Source organism: Danio aesculapii, chromosome 3 (genome assembly GCF_903798145.1).
Source record: "Danio aesculapii chromosome 3, fDanAes4.1, whole genome shotgun sequence".
Taxonomy (NCBI): Eukaryota; Metazoa; Chordata; class Actinopteri; order Cypriniformes; family Danionidae; genus Danio; species Danio aesculapii.
Genome location: NC_079437.1, coordinates 3456254 through 3471462, shown reverse-complemented (window position 1 = coordinate 3471462; position 15209 = coordinate 3456254). Strand labels below are relative to the sequence as shown.

The following is a 15209-nucleotide window of genomic DNA, read 5'->3' as shown; positions in this document are numbered from 1 at the left end:
TATAATCTGAGCGTCATTAACCTAAGAGCGTCCCGTGCCAACAGAAGCCACCCGTCCGCAAAAACAGCCTGTGAGTTATCGCTGCGCCTTCTGCCGGGGATTTTTCAGGATTTCCTCCAACTGTTTTTGTTAATGGCTTTCTGCATCAGGAGGAAATGTGCATCAGATGCCTTCAGTAATTAAAAAAGTGCACAGACTTCCGGAAATCTGATGAAATCTAGCTGCAAAGCTGCGACAATCATTAAGGTCCTTCATTGGAAGAGATGTAATAGGGTTGCACGATATTGGAAAAATATGAAATTGCAATATTTTTGTATATTTTCAATATTGACCTTCTCTTTTTGCATTTATTTGACTTCCCCTTGGTCATAATATTCAGAAAAACAACTTTTCTCATTTATATGCTGAAGCAAATATACATCTATAACCAGTGTTAGGGGATAACACGTTCTAAGTAACGTGCATTACGTAATAATATTACTTTTCCAAAGTAACGAGTAAAGTAACGCATACTTTAAAAAATCAGTAATATTATTTGAGTTACTTTTTACCGTGCTTAATTGGCTTTTACAAAATATATTGAGGAATAAAAAGACCTTAGGTTGAATCCCAAACTCAATGAGAGAGCATGCTGGGAGGCAACAGACAGTCGACTCGCACTCATCATCATCATCATCAGGTCATTTTTTTCACAGCAGATGAGTCAGTGTACTGTTCTACTAACTGAATCTACTAACTGACTAACTGTTCTACTAACTGATATGGGTTTATGTCGAGTTAGAAGGGGTATCCGGTATGTTAGTATGGTGTAAAGCAGGGGTGTCCAAACTACGGCCATCTGCGGCCCGCAATCAGTTTTGTGGCGGCCCACGAGGCTTTTTATAAATATCAATAGAATCTGGCCCACTATACAAAAATGAACGTAATTCAATAAATAACCACCGGGCGTCGCTATCACATGCCTTCAATTAGGCAGCAGTTCCTGTTATGAAGTAAAACGAACCGAACAAACTGATGGAAACATGATTCAGGGCTCGACAGACTGCCCGATGTTCCGGGGCCAGCGTGCGAGACGCTCAGGCCAGTGTACAGAATGTTACTGGCCTGATTGGGCCAGTGCTGCCTTGTCACAAAAGTTTGTATATATATGCATGTCTGTGTGATGTATGTAAAATTTGGCCCGGGACAATGTTTTTTTTTTTTACATTTGGCCCTCGGCCCAAAAAGTTTGGACACCCCTGGGTGTAAAGTAACTAATTACTAATACTCAAATGACTGGAATTGAGTAGTTTTTCTCAGGAATTGTAATTTACTAAGTAGTTTTAATAATGTGTACTTTTATTTTCCCTTGAGCACATTTTTAGTGCTGTATCTGCACTTTTACTCCACTACTTTCCTTCAACCTGCAGTTGTAACGGACGCCAGCTATTAAGTGCTATGCGGGTAAACCTCACTCCTCTGACCTCTAGAGGTGCTCTAGCGACAGACGCTAGAGGCCATGGTCGAGCACCCGACTCCCATTCGGAAGGTTGTCAGTTCGATACCAGCTCGGAACGGGTTGGGTGGCATAGGAGAGATGGGGTTATATTGGTGCCGTGACCCGGATGGGAGTGAGGTTTAGGGGGGTGAGTGTAACGGAGGCCAGCTAGTAAGTGCTGTGCAGGTAAACCTCACTCCTCTGACCTCTAAAGGTGCTCTAGCGACAGATGCTAGAGGCCATGGTCTTTAGCCTCCTTGGTAGAGCACACAACTCTCATGCGGAAGGTTACCGGTTCGATACCAGCTCGGAGCGGGTTGGTTGGCGTAGGACCGGCGGAGTTATACAGTCACTACTTTACTTCTTATCTATGGGGATTGAAAAATCAGTCATGTGATTCCTGTCCAATCAAACTGCACATACAAGGCAAATCGCATCATAATGAACTACCTCAAGACAGAGACAATTTATAATTGCAGCAAACTGTTTGGACGCATTCAAGATGTCCAAAATCTTTACACGTATTGACCCAAACACTGTTTAGATGCATGTCACTGATGAGAAGATGACGGATGTTTACTGTATGATGACTGAAATTGCCCTGAACACCCAGCAGGTACAAGATGTCAACATGACGTCAGATTGACGTTGTACCCCAACATTGTGGGGACGTCGCATTTTGTTTGGAAATAAAAGTCGGTTTGACGTCAGAACTCAATGTCAGGCCTATGTCAATTTCCAACGTCCAACCTGAAATCAACCAAAATAATGACTTGACGTTGACGCTTGACGCTCCCCAACACTGTCTATAATTGTTCTCATGGCATTAAATGCTTGCTGGCCAGGGATTTCCAACAGCTGAACAGTGATAAAAATGAATTGTTCTTAAAGGCGTAATATGTCATTTTCACCACTAGATGGTGCGCATTCACAACAAACAAAGGTGTATTTTTTATTTTTTTTGGATGACTTTGTGACTGTGGAATCATGGAATTTTATCAGACTGAATACATTTTAGGCTTCAGTTATAATGCTGCTCTGTGGAGACAAATAAAACACACAACATATTGAAGTCTCGCTGCTGTTTCCCTGTTTTATAGAAAACCAAACTTGAAACTGAGAGTGTGAGACGTCATTAGCATGAACACATACACACACGCACTTTATCTCACCAGTTAAAATTGCTTATTTCTCTGATTCTTCTACATGTTTGGGATACTGCAAGTATATAAGTCAGCTACAGTGCTCAGCATAAATGCGTACAGACCTTTTTGAATATTTTTTATCCATTCCTCGGTGAGTATAGGCAATGTATTTTGATGCATTCAAAGAAAACAGATTTATTAAACAGATATATTTATTAAAATAATATTTTTGTCAGCAAACATATTTTGAAATTGAAAGACAATACAATTAAATTCAAGAAAATATTGGAAAAACAAATCACAACTTACAAAATTTCAAATAAATATTTCCATTTTTTTGCTTCTCTTGATTTTATTACCTCCATTTAGTTCCTCATTCACATTTTAGAGCTTTCCCAGCAGCTGCTCTTCCATATCACATCTTACTCTTCATACTTCTGCTTATTTAAAGACCCAGATTTATTCTCTACACCAGTGGTCACCAAACTTGTTCCTGGAGGGCCGGTGTCCTGCAGATTTTAGCTCCAACCCTAATCAAACACACCTGAACAAGCTAATCAAGGTCTTACTAGGTATACTTGAAACATCCAGGCAGGTGTGTTGAGGCAAGTTGGAGCTAAACCCTGCAGGGACACCGGCCCTCCTGGACCGAGATTGGTGACCCCTGCTCTACACTGTTGATAATGTCCTGTAGGATCTACCTAAGTTCGCCAGTAACTTACCATAAATCAATTACATTCAAAATACTGTATCGATATTTACAGCACAATTTATCTTCCTGTACTTACAGTATTGTACATCTTTACTGTAAAATATACAGTAATTTTCACAATGCAGCTGTAAAATACAGTAACACACTACAAAACTCTCCTACAGTAAAATACAGCTCATATTACAGTTAAAATACTGTGTAATTTACAATTGTAAACAGTGTATGCTTTAATTTCAAATCATTAAATTATGTCTATGTCTGTTTAAGAAATTGTTTAATACTACACATTACCAATTTGGCTTCTGTTATTCTTACACATGCCTTGCAAATAAATAAACTAAACTAAGCTAAGTTTATGCTACTCGGATTACTCAGATAATTTAATGAGATTAACATATTATACTATAGTAATTCATAGTAAATACTATGCTGTTTTCTAAAAATACTATAGTAATGTGTATTATATATATTTTAGTACTAACAACTCTTTATTAAAGCAGAATGCTTCAGAATACTGTAGCAATAATGACTGTACTGATAAACTGTAATAAATTCAGTGGTAAACATTAGTTTTTACTACAGTAAACTATTTGGAACTAAGATTCGTATGACTAAGAATATTAAGAATTAACAGATTATTTGAGGTACTGAAATAGTATAGGATGGTTGAAAAACACTATAGTGTTTACTTTAAGAGTTACTACAGTATCTTCATGTGTTTAAATATGTGTACTATATAACAAGTTAAATAAATCTTGTGTTATTAAAGTGGATAATTTAATTGTTAAAACAAATATATATATATATATATATATATATATATATATATATATATATATATATATATATATATATATATATATAAACATGCATCTATATATATATATATATATATATATATATATATATATATATATATATATATATATATATATACACAATTTAAGTGCTTGCAAATCACTACTATGATATATTGATTCTTGAATTGAATATTAATGTTTTTTTGAGTAAATGATATCTTTGCTGTTGGCGGTTCATTCCGCTGTGGCGACCCCTGAAAAATAATGGACTAAGCTGAAGGAAAATTAATAAAAGAATGATTATCTTTGCGTTTGGTTTTTGATAAACCTGTAACAGGGTGGCATGGGTGCTCAGTGGATAGCACTGTCACCTTACAGCAAGAAGGTCGCTGGTTCGAACCTCGGCTGGGCCAGTTGGCGTTTCTGTGTGGAGTTTGCATGTTCTCCCCGTGTTGGTGTGGGTTTCCTCCAGCTGCTCCGGTTTCCCCACAGTCCAAACACATGCGCTATAGGAGAATTGAATCAACTAAATTGGCTGTAGTGTGTGTGTGTGTGTGAATGTGAGAATGTATGGGTATTTCCCAGTACTGGGTTGCAGCTGGAAAGGCATCCGCTGAGTAAAACATATCAGAATCAGAATTAGAATCAGAAAGAGCTTTATTGCCAGGTATGTTCACACATACGAGGAATTTGTTTTGGTGACAGAGCTTCTACAGTGCAACAGGATAACAGAGACAGGACAATAAACAGATAATAAATATATTTTGGAATAATAATAGTTGGCGGTTCGACCCCTGATGAGTCAGGGACTAAGCCGAAGGAAAATGAATGAACTAAACTTGCTAAAAATGTCTAAAATGATGAAGACTAAGTCCGCATGAGCCACATGAACGCACCTAAAACCTTCACACTCCAGTTTCTAATCTGCATGCGACACCCTGCTGCATGATGGGATTGACCCTTGACCTCTGTAACGGTGTGTTGCACCATATGGCAGCAACAGTGCAGCGGGCGGGGGGTGTTAACTGAATAACCAACATAATGAGTGTGTGTGTGTGTGTGATGCACAGGGCAAACCCGAGGGACACAGGAGTAAACGCTAGAGGACAATTATTCTCACACACCGAGTTAAACGTATGTCAGATGTCTGAAAAAAACACAATGGCAACCAATTATATTTAGCATACATGAAGCCCGTTTTAGCATCATTTAAAGCTTATTTTGGATTGTGACGTTATTTTATGACAATTAAACATTCATTCATGTTCCTTCAGCTTAATCTTTATTTCAGAGGTCACCACAGAGAAATGAACCACCAACTATTCCAGCACATGTTTTACGCAGCGGATGCCCTTCCAGCTGCAACTCAGTTCTGGTAAGCACCCATACACTACGGTCAATTTACCTTATCCAATTCCCCTATAGCGCATGTGTTTGGACTGTGGGGGAAACCGGAGCACCCGGAGGAAACCCATGTCAACACGAGGAGAGCAAGCAAACTCCACACAGAAATGCCAACTGACCCAGCCGAGACTCAAACCAGCGACTTTCTTGCTGTGAGATGACAGTGCTAACCACTGAGCCACTGTGACACCCAAACATTTAATGTCCAATCCTCATTACTGTAAACGTCATTAATCACTGATAATAATAATAATAATAAATGTTTGTTTTATGAAGATTAATGGGTGTGTGGTAATTAAATTAATTAGCTTGCTTTATTATCTGTTATTGTTGCACTCAAACAATTATTTTGCTGTTCGTTTATCTACTTATTTAAAATGAGCTGAAATAACATGATTATTGAGATTTTTTTGGGGGAAACTTCATTATTTTATAGTTCAACCAACTTAAATTTGTTCTGACCCATTTCCACCGAGTGGTACGGTTTCGGTACGCTTTTATGGCCGCTTCCAACCACTTTTTGGGTACCCTTTCGGAAGGGTACCTAGCACAACAAAAGGCTACCAAAAGGCACAGCTGAACACTATTGGTTTACAGAGATACATCACTAGCGCGTACACAAGCAGGAGAATGAAAACAAAGGGAAGCTCCATTTTTAAATACACAGCCGAGACATTACACCGTAATAATATATACATATTATAACAAGCAATGGTCGCCCCAAGCTTAACCAAAGCTTCTCGTTGTCTTGATGAACAGCCACAAAGCCAAGAAGAAAAGCAGAATCTACCTTGTGCCTCATAGTTGTTTACAAGGCCGTCTAAAGAGTAATTGGTTTCACTTTCTCCAGAGAGTTCCGCCCAATCCCAATTCTACCCCTTAGACCTTATACCCCTCGTTTTGCGTACTCACGTCAAGGGGTAGGGGTGTCCCAATTCTCGTTAGCTTGAAGGCGCAGGGCTAAGGGGAAGGGGCGAACAGACCTTCGAACAACGATTTTTCAGGACCACTCGAAACCAAGGGGTAAGAAAAAGTCAATAATAACGTTTATTGTTAAATGTAACAGTAAAAAAAATTACTTGTTTAGATTAAATTTGTCATTTATATGGTATAAAATTAATAATTAAATATGTTTGACATTTTTTAAAGCAAAAGGTGAAGTCAGAATCGCAATTTTACCTGCGAATAAAATAAATAATAATAATAATAATAATGGGCGGAGCGGTGGCACAGTGGTTATCACTGTGGGCTCACAGGAAGAAGGTTGCTGGTTCGAGTCCTGACTGGACAAGTTGTCATTTCTGTGTGGAGTTTGCATGTTCTCCCTGGGCGTAGTGTATGTGTGCTACTGAGTGTGTGTGTGGAAGTTTCCCAGTACTGGGTTGTGGCTGGAAGGGCGTCCGCTGCGTAAAACATGCTGGAATAGTTAATAAAAGGACTAAGCAGAAGGAAAAGTAATGAATGAATAATATAAATCATACTATACCATTTTACCTGTAAAGTGTGTGTGCACTGTCACAGTATTTATTGAGTATTATTGACTATTTTGTACAAAAATAAGGTTCATATTAGGGCGATACTGAAAAAATCTGACAATGCGCTATTTTATTTTACTGCAATTTATATCGCATTATATTTCAGCAGATGACTTAACTAGCTCTATTTGGAATAAATTCATTAATTTTGATTGGAATAATCTTGTAGAGGAGTGAATCAAAGAAACTCAAGGAATAAATCAATAAGAGCAAAGATGAAAGTGAAATAAGTAGTCAGATACTCAGGTACAGTAATACGATACGATATTATCATGATATATTTGCCTCGATAACGATCACTGTATCAGCAGAGAAAGCCATCAACAATATAACATGATATCTGTAAATGAAGAGGGAAAAATGCATCAAAATGATATGTATTTCTTAAATCTGCAACATTGATATGTGTATGATCCGCCAATACGAGAAGCATGCGTATCGCAATTTTGTCCAGCCGCTATTGATTAATCAAATGTAATGTAAAATGTAAACACTGTACATTCTTCATTGCTGATCAACAATAATAATCCCAACTCCGCATTACAGATGCTGCGATGTGACGATTGCGAGTGCACACATTGCGATATCGGTGCTGAAACGATATATTGTGCAGCCCTATCTACATTTTTAGCAAACAGATTTTCTTTTGCGTTACAGAAATAACATTTTAATGGTTAAATGTGCTTAATCTCAAGCAAATAATATATAAATGAATGCAACACAAAATAAAATGAATCCTTATGTCTTAAAATAGGTATATAACAGCTCACTGCTGTGTTTTTACGGCTCATTTAAGATTGAATTATGAGCTGGACGTGTTATTGATTGTTTTGAGGATTCACTGTACTCAGATAACACACACACAGAGCGTCCGTCTCGCTCTCTGATCACGTCTCAGACCCATGAATGACTCCACTGATTACTGTGTGTGTGTGTGTGTGTGTGTGAGTGTGTGAGAGCGTGTCATAGCAGATCAGATCACATCACACTGTTTAACTCATTGCGAAACTCTATATAGAGAAGCAGTTGCAGAAGTAAAGCTCACTGAACACACACACACACACACACACACACACACAGATTGCATTACTGTACTGTATAGGGTACTGTATATACTGTAACACTGCGGCTGAATGAAAACCATGTTCATTTTGCACCCAATGCTTAAAAAACATAGTATACTATAATATTAATACATAAAACACACAAATACCATGATACTGAATGATTACGGTGTACATTTACCATGGTATTCTAAGAAATGTTGCTTGCTGTTATTAAACTATCCTTATATGGTAATATTAGATTTTTATATAGTAAAAATAAAAAGATTTACTATGTTTATATACCATATTATTTCAAAAAATACCTTGGTACCAAATAGATGGGTAAAAAAACACAGTATTACCATAGTACAGGTGCAGAAAACATGGTTTTACCATAGCATGTTGATGTATACTTTCTAAATTGTAAAAATGAATAAACATGGTATGGTATAACAAGTAATACCACTTTCTGTTTGCTTGACTATTCATTACGGTCAAATCAGAGTATCAGATAATTTTACTATGGTATTTCTGGCAAAATTTACCATGTTTTCAAAGGATATCACCATAAAGGATACCAAAAACTACAGTATTATACCATGTTAAATGTTCAAAAATTGTTAGATCGGTTTATACTGTCTTTATATGGTGCAGTATTACCATGGTAAATTTGATATATACCATAGTAGTACATTTTTACAATACTCAAATACCAATTTACTTCAAGGTTGTTGACGGTATTGCCACTATACATGGACAAAACCCACGATATCAATACAGTACTTCTCCAGAAAACATTGGTACTCTTATAGTATGTTGAAAAAATACACTACGGTAATACCATGGTACTGTTGCATATTAATTAATACCACTTTCTGTTTGCTTGACTATTCATTTATTGTCAAATCAGAGTATCTGATAATTTTACTATGGTATTTCTGACAGCATTTTAATTTACCATGCTGTTTTTTGAAAGGATGCCACCATATTATCCCATACATGACCAAAAACTACAGTATTATACCATGATACATGTTCCAAAATGGTTAGCTTTGTTTGACTGTCATAATATGGTGCAGTATTACCATAGTAAATTTGATATATACCATAGTAATACATTTTTACAATACTCATATGACGATTTACTTTAAGGTTCTTCATGGTACTACCACTATACACATAAAACCCACAATATTACCACAGCATTTCTCCAGAAAACATGGTACTCTTATAGTATGTTAAAAAAAACACTACGGTAATACCATGGTACTGAGGTATTACTATAGCATGTTGATGTATCACTGTATTAAAATTGAAAAATGAATAAACATGGTATGATACAACAAGTAATACCACTTTCTGTTTGCTTGAGTGTTAATTTATGGTCAAATCAGAGTATCAAATCAGAGATAATTTTACTATGGTATTTCTGACAGCATTTTCATTTACCATGTTTCCTCAGGGTTTTTTTTAAAAGGATATCACCAAAAACTACAGTATTATACCATGGTAAATGTTCAAAAATCGTTTTAATTGGTTTAAACTGTCTTTATACAGTGCAGTATTACCATGGTAAATTTGATATATACCATAGTAATACATTTTTACATTCCAATACCATTTAACTTCAAGGTTTTTCAAAGAAAACCAAGCTACATCCACTATACGTAGACAAAATCCACAATATTACTACAGTATTTCTCCAGAAAACATGGTACTATTATAGCATGTTCAAAAATATACTACTGTGATACCATGGTACTGCGGCATAGTAAAAAATACCGCTTTCTGTTTGCTTGACTATTCATTTATGGTCAAATCAGAGTATCGGATCATTTTACTATGGTATTTCTGACAGCATTTTCATTTACCATGCTGTTTCTCAAGGTTTTTTTTTAAGGATACCACTAAACATGACCAAAACCTACAGTATTATACCATAGTAAATGTTCAAAAATGGTCAGATCGGTTTATACTGTCTTTATATGGTCTAGTTTTACCATGGTAAATTTGATATATTCAATAGTAATAGATTTTTACAATACTCAAATACCAATTTACCTAAAGGTTCTTCATGGTATTGCCGTTATACATAGACAAAACCCACAATATTACTACAGTATTTCTCCAGAAAACATGGTACTCTTATAGTGTGTTAAATAAATACACTACTGTAATACTAAGGTACTGGATTATTACCATAGTACTTTTCATGATATTGCAAAGACTACCACTCAATATAGGGTAGTTTTTTTACTAATGTTTCAGAGTAAAATACTATGGTATTTTTTCATATATACACCACAATACTAAAATGTTACCCTGTTTAAATACTTATTCAAGGTAATTAAAAAATACCATGGTACATCTAGACCATACATAGCCAACAACTACAATACTGCCATGGTAAATGTCTAGAAATTGCTAACAGTTAATATTACAGTATATGTTCGTAAAACTCCTTAATACCATAGTAATGAAATACTCATTCATTAGGGTTTTACCATAGTATTTTTAATATTCATCTAGTATTTAATGTTTACCACATTCATCTACCCTTTTACTTCAAGGTATTTCAAAGATGGCACTACACCCATGTGTGACACACATATACTCAATACATACTACATTACTCAATATATACTACGTTACAGAGTAATTACGATTTAAAATTACCATAGTATTCAATGAATACCACTGACAATTGGTTAGACTGTCCTTATATGATCTGGTATTATTATGGTATTTCTGAAATATACCATAGTATTATGAGTTTAATTTTCAAACACCAAACTATTTTGAGGTCATTCAAAAAATACCATGGTGCTACTCAATACAAAACACATCATTGCCATGACACATGTCTGATAAAACACAGTAATACCACGGTTTTCAGAAAATCCATTAATTCCATGGCACTGAATGATTACCACATGGGTTTACCATGTTTTTTCAAAGAATACCATCAGTTATACGTCTATCAAAAAGTATTACTACGAACTTTACCATGTTCATATGCCATGTAACTTCAATGTATTTCTAAGATGGCACTTCTAAACCTATATGAGACCAAATAATACAATTAAAATTACAAATAACACAATAATACCTCAGTATATACTATGATACTTAAAAACTACCATATTATTTTACCATGGTATTTTAAGGAATACCATTGTTCATTAGTTAGAATGTCTGAATAAGATGCTATTGTGATATTAGTTGGCATTACTGTTTTTATTTATTATACATCAAATAATAATAACATAACACTAATATAATACTACCTCAATGTATACCATGGTACTAAATGATCATAATATTTATTTACCACAGTATTCCAAAGAATACCGCTCCTCATTGGTTGGACAATGCTTTTATAGTCATGTAAAAAATAATACAGAGTATAGAGTAGTTTTTATATAGCCTACCAGAGTTTACCATAATCGCATGCTATATTTTACCACAAAATACCATGGTATTGTCAATAATCTTGTCCGAACCATAGTGTAAGCATAGTAAATGATTAATAAACACTACAACTGCATCTATATGAGACCAAATAAGGTAATATTACATGACAGAAAACACAAATATACAATGCTACCTCAATATATACCATGGTACTGAAAGATTACAGTATTAATTTACCATAGAATACCACTCCTCAATGGTTGCACTATGCTTTTATAGTCATGTCCAAAAAATAATCTACAGTATAAAGTAGTTTTTATATATAGTCTACCAAAGCAGTCAACGTTTACCATATTCACATGCCATATTTTATCACAAAATACTATGGTATTATCAATAAACGTGTCCAAACTGTAGTGTAAACATGGTAAATGACTAAAAAACACTACAACTGCATCTATATGAGGCCAAATAAGGTAATATTACATGGCAGAAAACTAAAAAAATACAATGTTACCCCAATATATACCATGGTACTGAATGATTACAGTATTTTACCACAGTATTCCAAAAAATTCCACTCCTCAATGGTTGGACTATGCTTTTATGGTCATGTGAAAAAAATTATATACAGTATAAAGTAGTTATTATATATAGCCTACCAAAGCAGTCAACGTTTACCCTATTCGCATGCCATATTTTACCTCAAAATACCATGGTATTATGAATAAATGTGTCCAAACAGTAGTGTAAACATGGTAAATGACTAAAAAACAATACAACTGCATCTATATGAGGTCAAATAAGGTAATATTACATGGCAAAAAAAAAAATAAAAATACATTGTTACCCCAATATATACCATGGTACTGAATGATTACAGTATTTTACCACAGTATTCCAAAAAATTCCACTCCTCAATGGTTGGACTATGCTTTTATGGTCATGTGAAAAAAATTATATACAGTATAAAGTAGTTTTTATATATAGTCTACCAAAGCAGTCAACGTTTACCATATTCACATGCCATATTTAACCTCAAAATACCATAGTATTATCAATAAATGTGTCCAAACTGTAGTGTAAACTTGGTATTTGACTAAAAAACTATACAATTGCATCTATATGAGACCAAATAAGGTAATATTACATGACAGAAAACATAAAAATACAATGTTACCCCAATATATACTATGGTACTGAATGATTACAGTATTTTACCACAGTATTCCAAAAAATACCACTCCTCATTGGTTGGACTATGCTTTTTTGGTCATGTGAAAAAAATCATATACAGTATAAAGTAGTTATTATATATAGTCTACCAAATCAGTCAACGTTTACCATATTCACATGCCACATTTAACCTCAAAATACCATGGTATTATCAATAAACGTGTCCAAACTGTAGTGTAAACATGGTAAATGACTAAAAAACAATACAACTGCATCTATATGAGGCCAAATAGGGTAATATTACATGGCAGAAAACATAAAAATACAATGTTACCCCAATATATACCATGGTACTGAATGATTACAGTATTTTACCACAGTATTCCAAAAAATACCACTCCTTTTTGGTTGGACTATGCTTTTATGGTCATGTGAAAAAAATTATATACAGTATAAAGTAGTTATTATATATAGCCTACCAAAGCAGTCAACGTTTACCCTATTCACATGCCACATTTTACCTCAAAATACCATGGTATTATCAATAAACGTGTCCAAACCGTAGTGTAAGCACAGTAAATGACTAATGAACACTACAACTGCATCTATATGAGACCAAATAACGCAATATTACATGACAGAAAACATAAAAATACAATGCTACCTCAATATATACCATAGTACTGAATTATTAGTGTTAATTTACCACAGTATTCCATAGAATACCACTCCCCAATGGTTCATACTATAGTATTGTCAATAAACATGTCCAAACCTTTGTGTTAGCATGGTAAATGGCTAAAAAACACGGTATGCGGTGTAAATCTGACCTGCAGCCGCCTGCGTCTGATTATCCCCGAATCATCCATGTTTTGTCGGCTCGAGATGCTGTTTTTGTGCGGGTCAGTGGAGCCTCGGCGGGTCTCTTGGGTTTCTTTCCTCAATCCGACTCATATCGAGCATCTGAAGGGGTCTTCGCGACAACCGCATCCCGCAGGAGCCCGATAGAAAATAAATAAATAAATAAATGGATAACTGGAAAACCGAGCGCGTGAAGCAACGCACGCTCGTGACGTCATAAAAGAACGTGCGCGAGATCAGCGCGAGTGAGCGCGCGCGAGTCCTCTGCTTTTAGCATCAGCATCTCCTGTTCTCTCTCTCTCTCTGTGTTCGTCCAGTTTTGTTCATTCATTTCTCTTCCTCCCTCTCTATAAGGATAACGATGATGCTGAACGGCTCCTCCTCCGCGTCTCCACACCGCGTGATCTGCATGACGAGCGCTTTCTTATTATTATTATGAATATTCATTGTAATATTACTATTTATTTATTTATTTATTTATTGTTTATTTGTGGTAGAGCAGCATATTTTTGTCTATTTCAAGACATTTTTTAAATGTTAAATAGCTATTTGCGGGTGTTGGATTTCATGGAGAGAAAAAAATATGCATTTTTGATGCATATCAGTATTTTGTATACCACATGAACAGATTCATTCATTCATTCATTGTTTATTTATTATTTTATTTATTTGCTGTTATATTTATTTGTTTGGTTAATTATAGTATTTATTTTTATTTTTTTATTTTTATATTTATTTGTTTGCTTATTTATCCTATTTATTTATTGTTTATTTTTATTTATTTGCTTTTATACTTATTTGTTTGCTTATTTATACTATTTATTTATTGTTTATTTTTATTTGTTCGCCATTCTATTTATTTGTTTGCTTATACTATTTATTTATTTGCCATTAGATTTATTTGCTTGGTTATTTTTACTATTTATTTATTGTTTTGTTTTTTAAATTGCTGTTATATTTATTTGGCTATTTATAGTATTTATTTATTGTTTATTTTTATTTATTTGCCGTTATATTTGTTTGGTTATTTATAGTATTTATTTATTTTTTATTCAATTTATTTGTTGTTATATTTATTTGGTTATTCATAGTATTTATTTTTTTATTTTTTTATTTATTTATTGTTATATTTATTTGTTTGGTTATTTATACTATTTATTTATTTGCCGTTACATTTATTTGTTTGCTCATTTATACTATTTTTTATTTGCCGTTATATTTGTTTGGTTATTTATAGTATTTATTTATTTTTATTTATTTGTTGTTATATTTATTTGTTTAGTTGTTTATACTATTTATTTATTGTTTATTTTTATTTATTTGTTGTTATATTTATTTGTTTGTTTATTTAGACTATTTATTATTTATTTTGTTGTTTATTTGTTTAGGCTATTCATCAATTTATTCAGTTGTTTCTTTGCTTATGCCATTTATTAACTTATTTTTATTTGTTTATTTAGGTTTTTCATTATTTGTTTGTTTAAAGTATGTCTCTTAATTTACAAACATTTTGTTTGTTTGCTTATTTGTTTTTTTACTTCATCCGTTCATTTAATTGTTTGTTTAGGCTTTTCAATTTATTTGTTTGTTTGTTTAAATGGGGTGGCACAATGGCTCATCTCTGTGTGAAGTTTGCATG

At 34.1% G+C, this 15209-nt stretch overlaps 1 protein-coding gene across 1 annotated transcript in view; it reads right to left on the bottom strand.

Moving 5' to 3' along the window:
• mast1b (microtubule associated serine/threonine kinase 1b) overlaps window positions 1–13682 on the bottom strand; it is an 87705-nt gene extending 74023 nt beyond the window's left edge. Inside the window, exon 1 of the mRNA XM_056452914.1 lies at window positions 13540–13682. Coding sequence (XP_056308889.1) covers window positions 13540–13578 — 39 coding nt within the window. The 5' untranslated portion in view covers window positions 13579–13682. The remainder of the gene's footprint in view (window positions 1–13539) is intronic.
• Between the last annotated feature and the right edge of the window lie 1527 nt (window positions 13683–15209).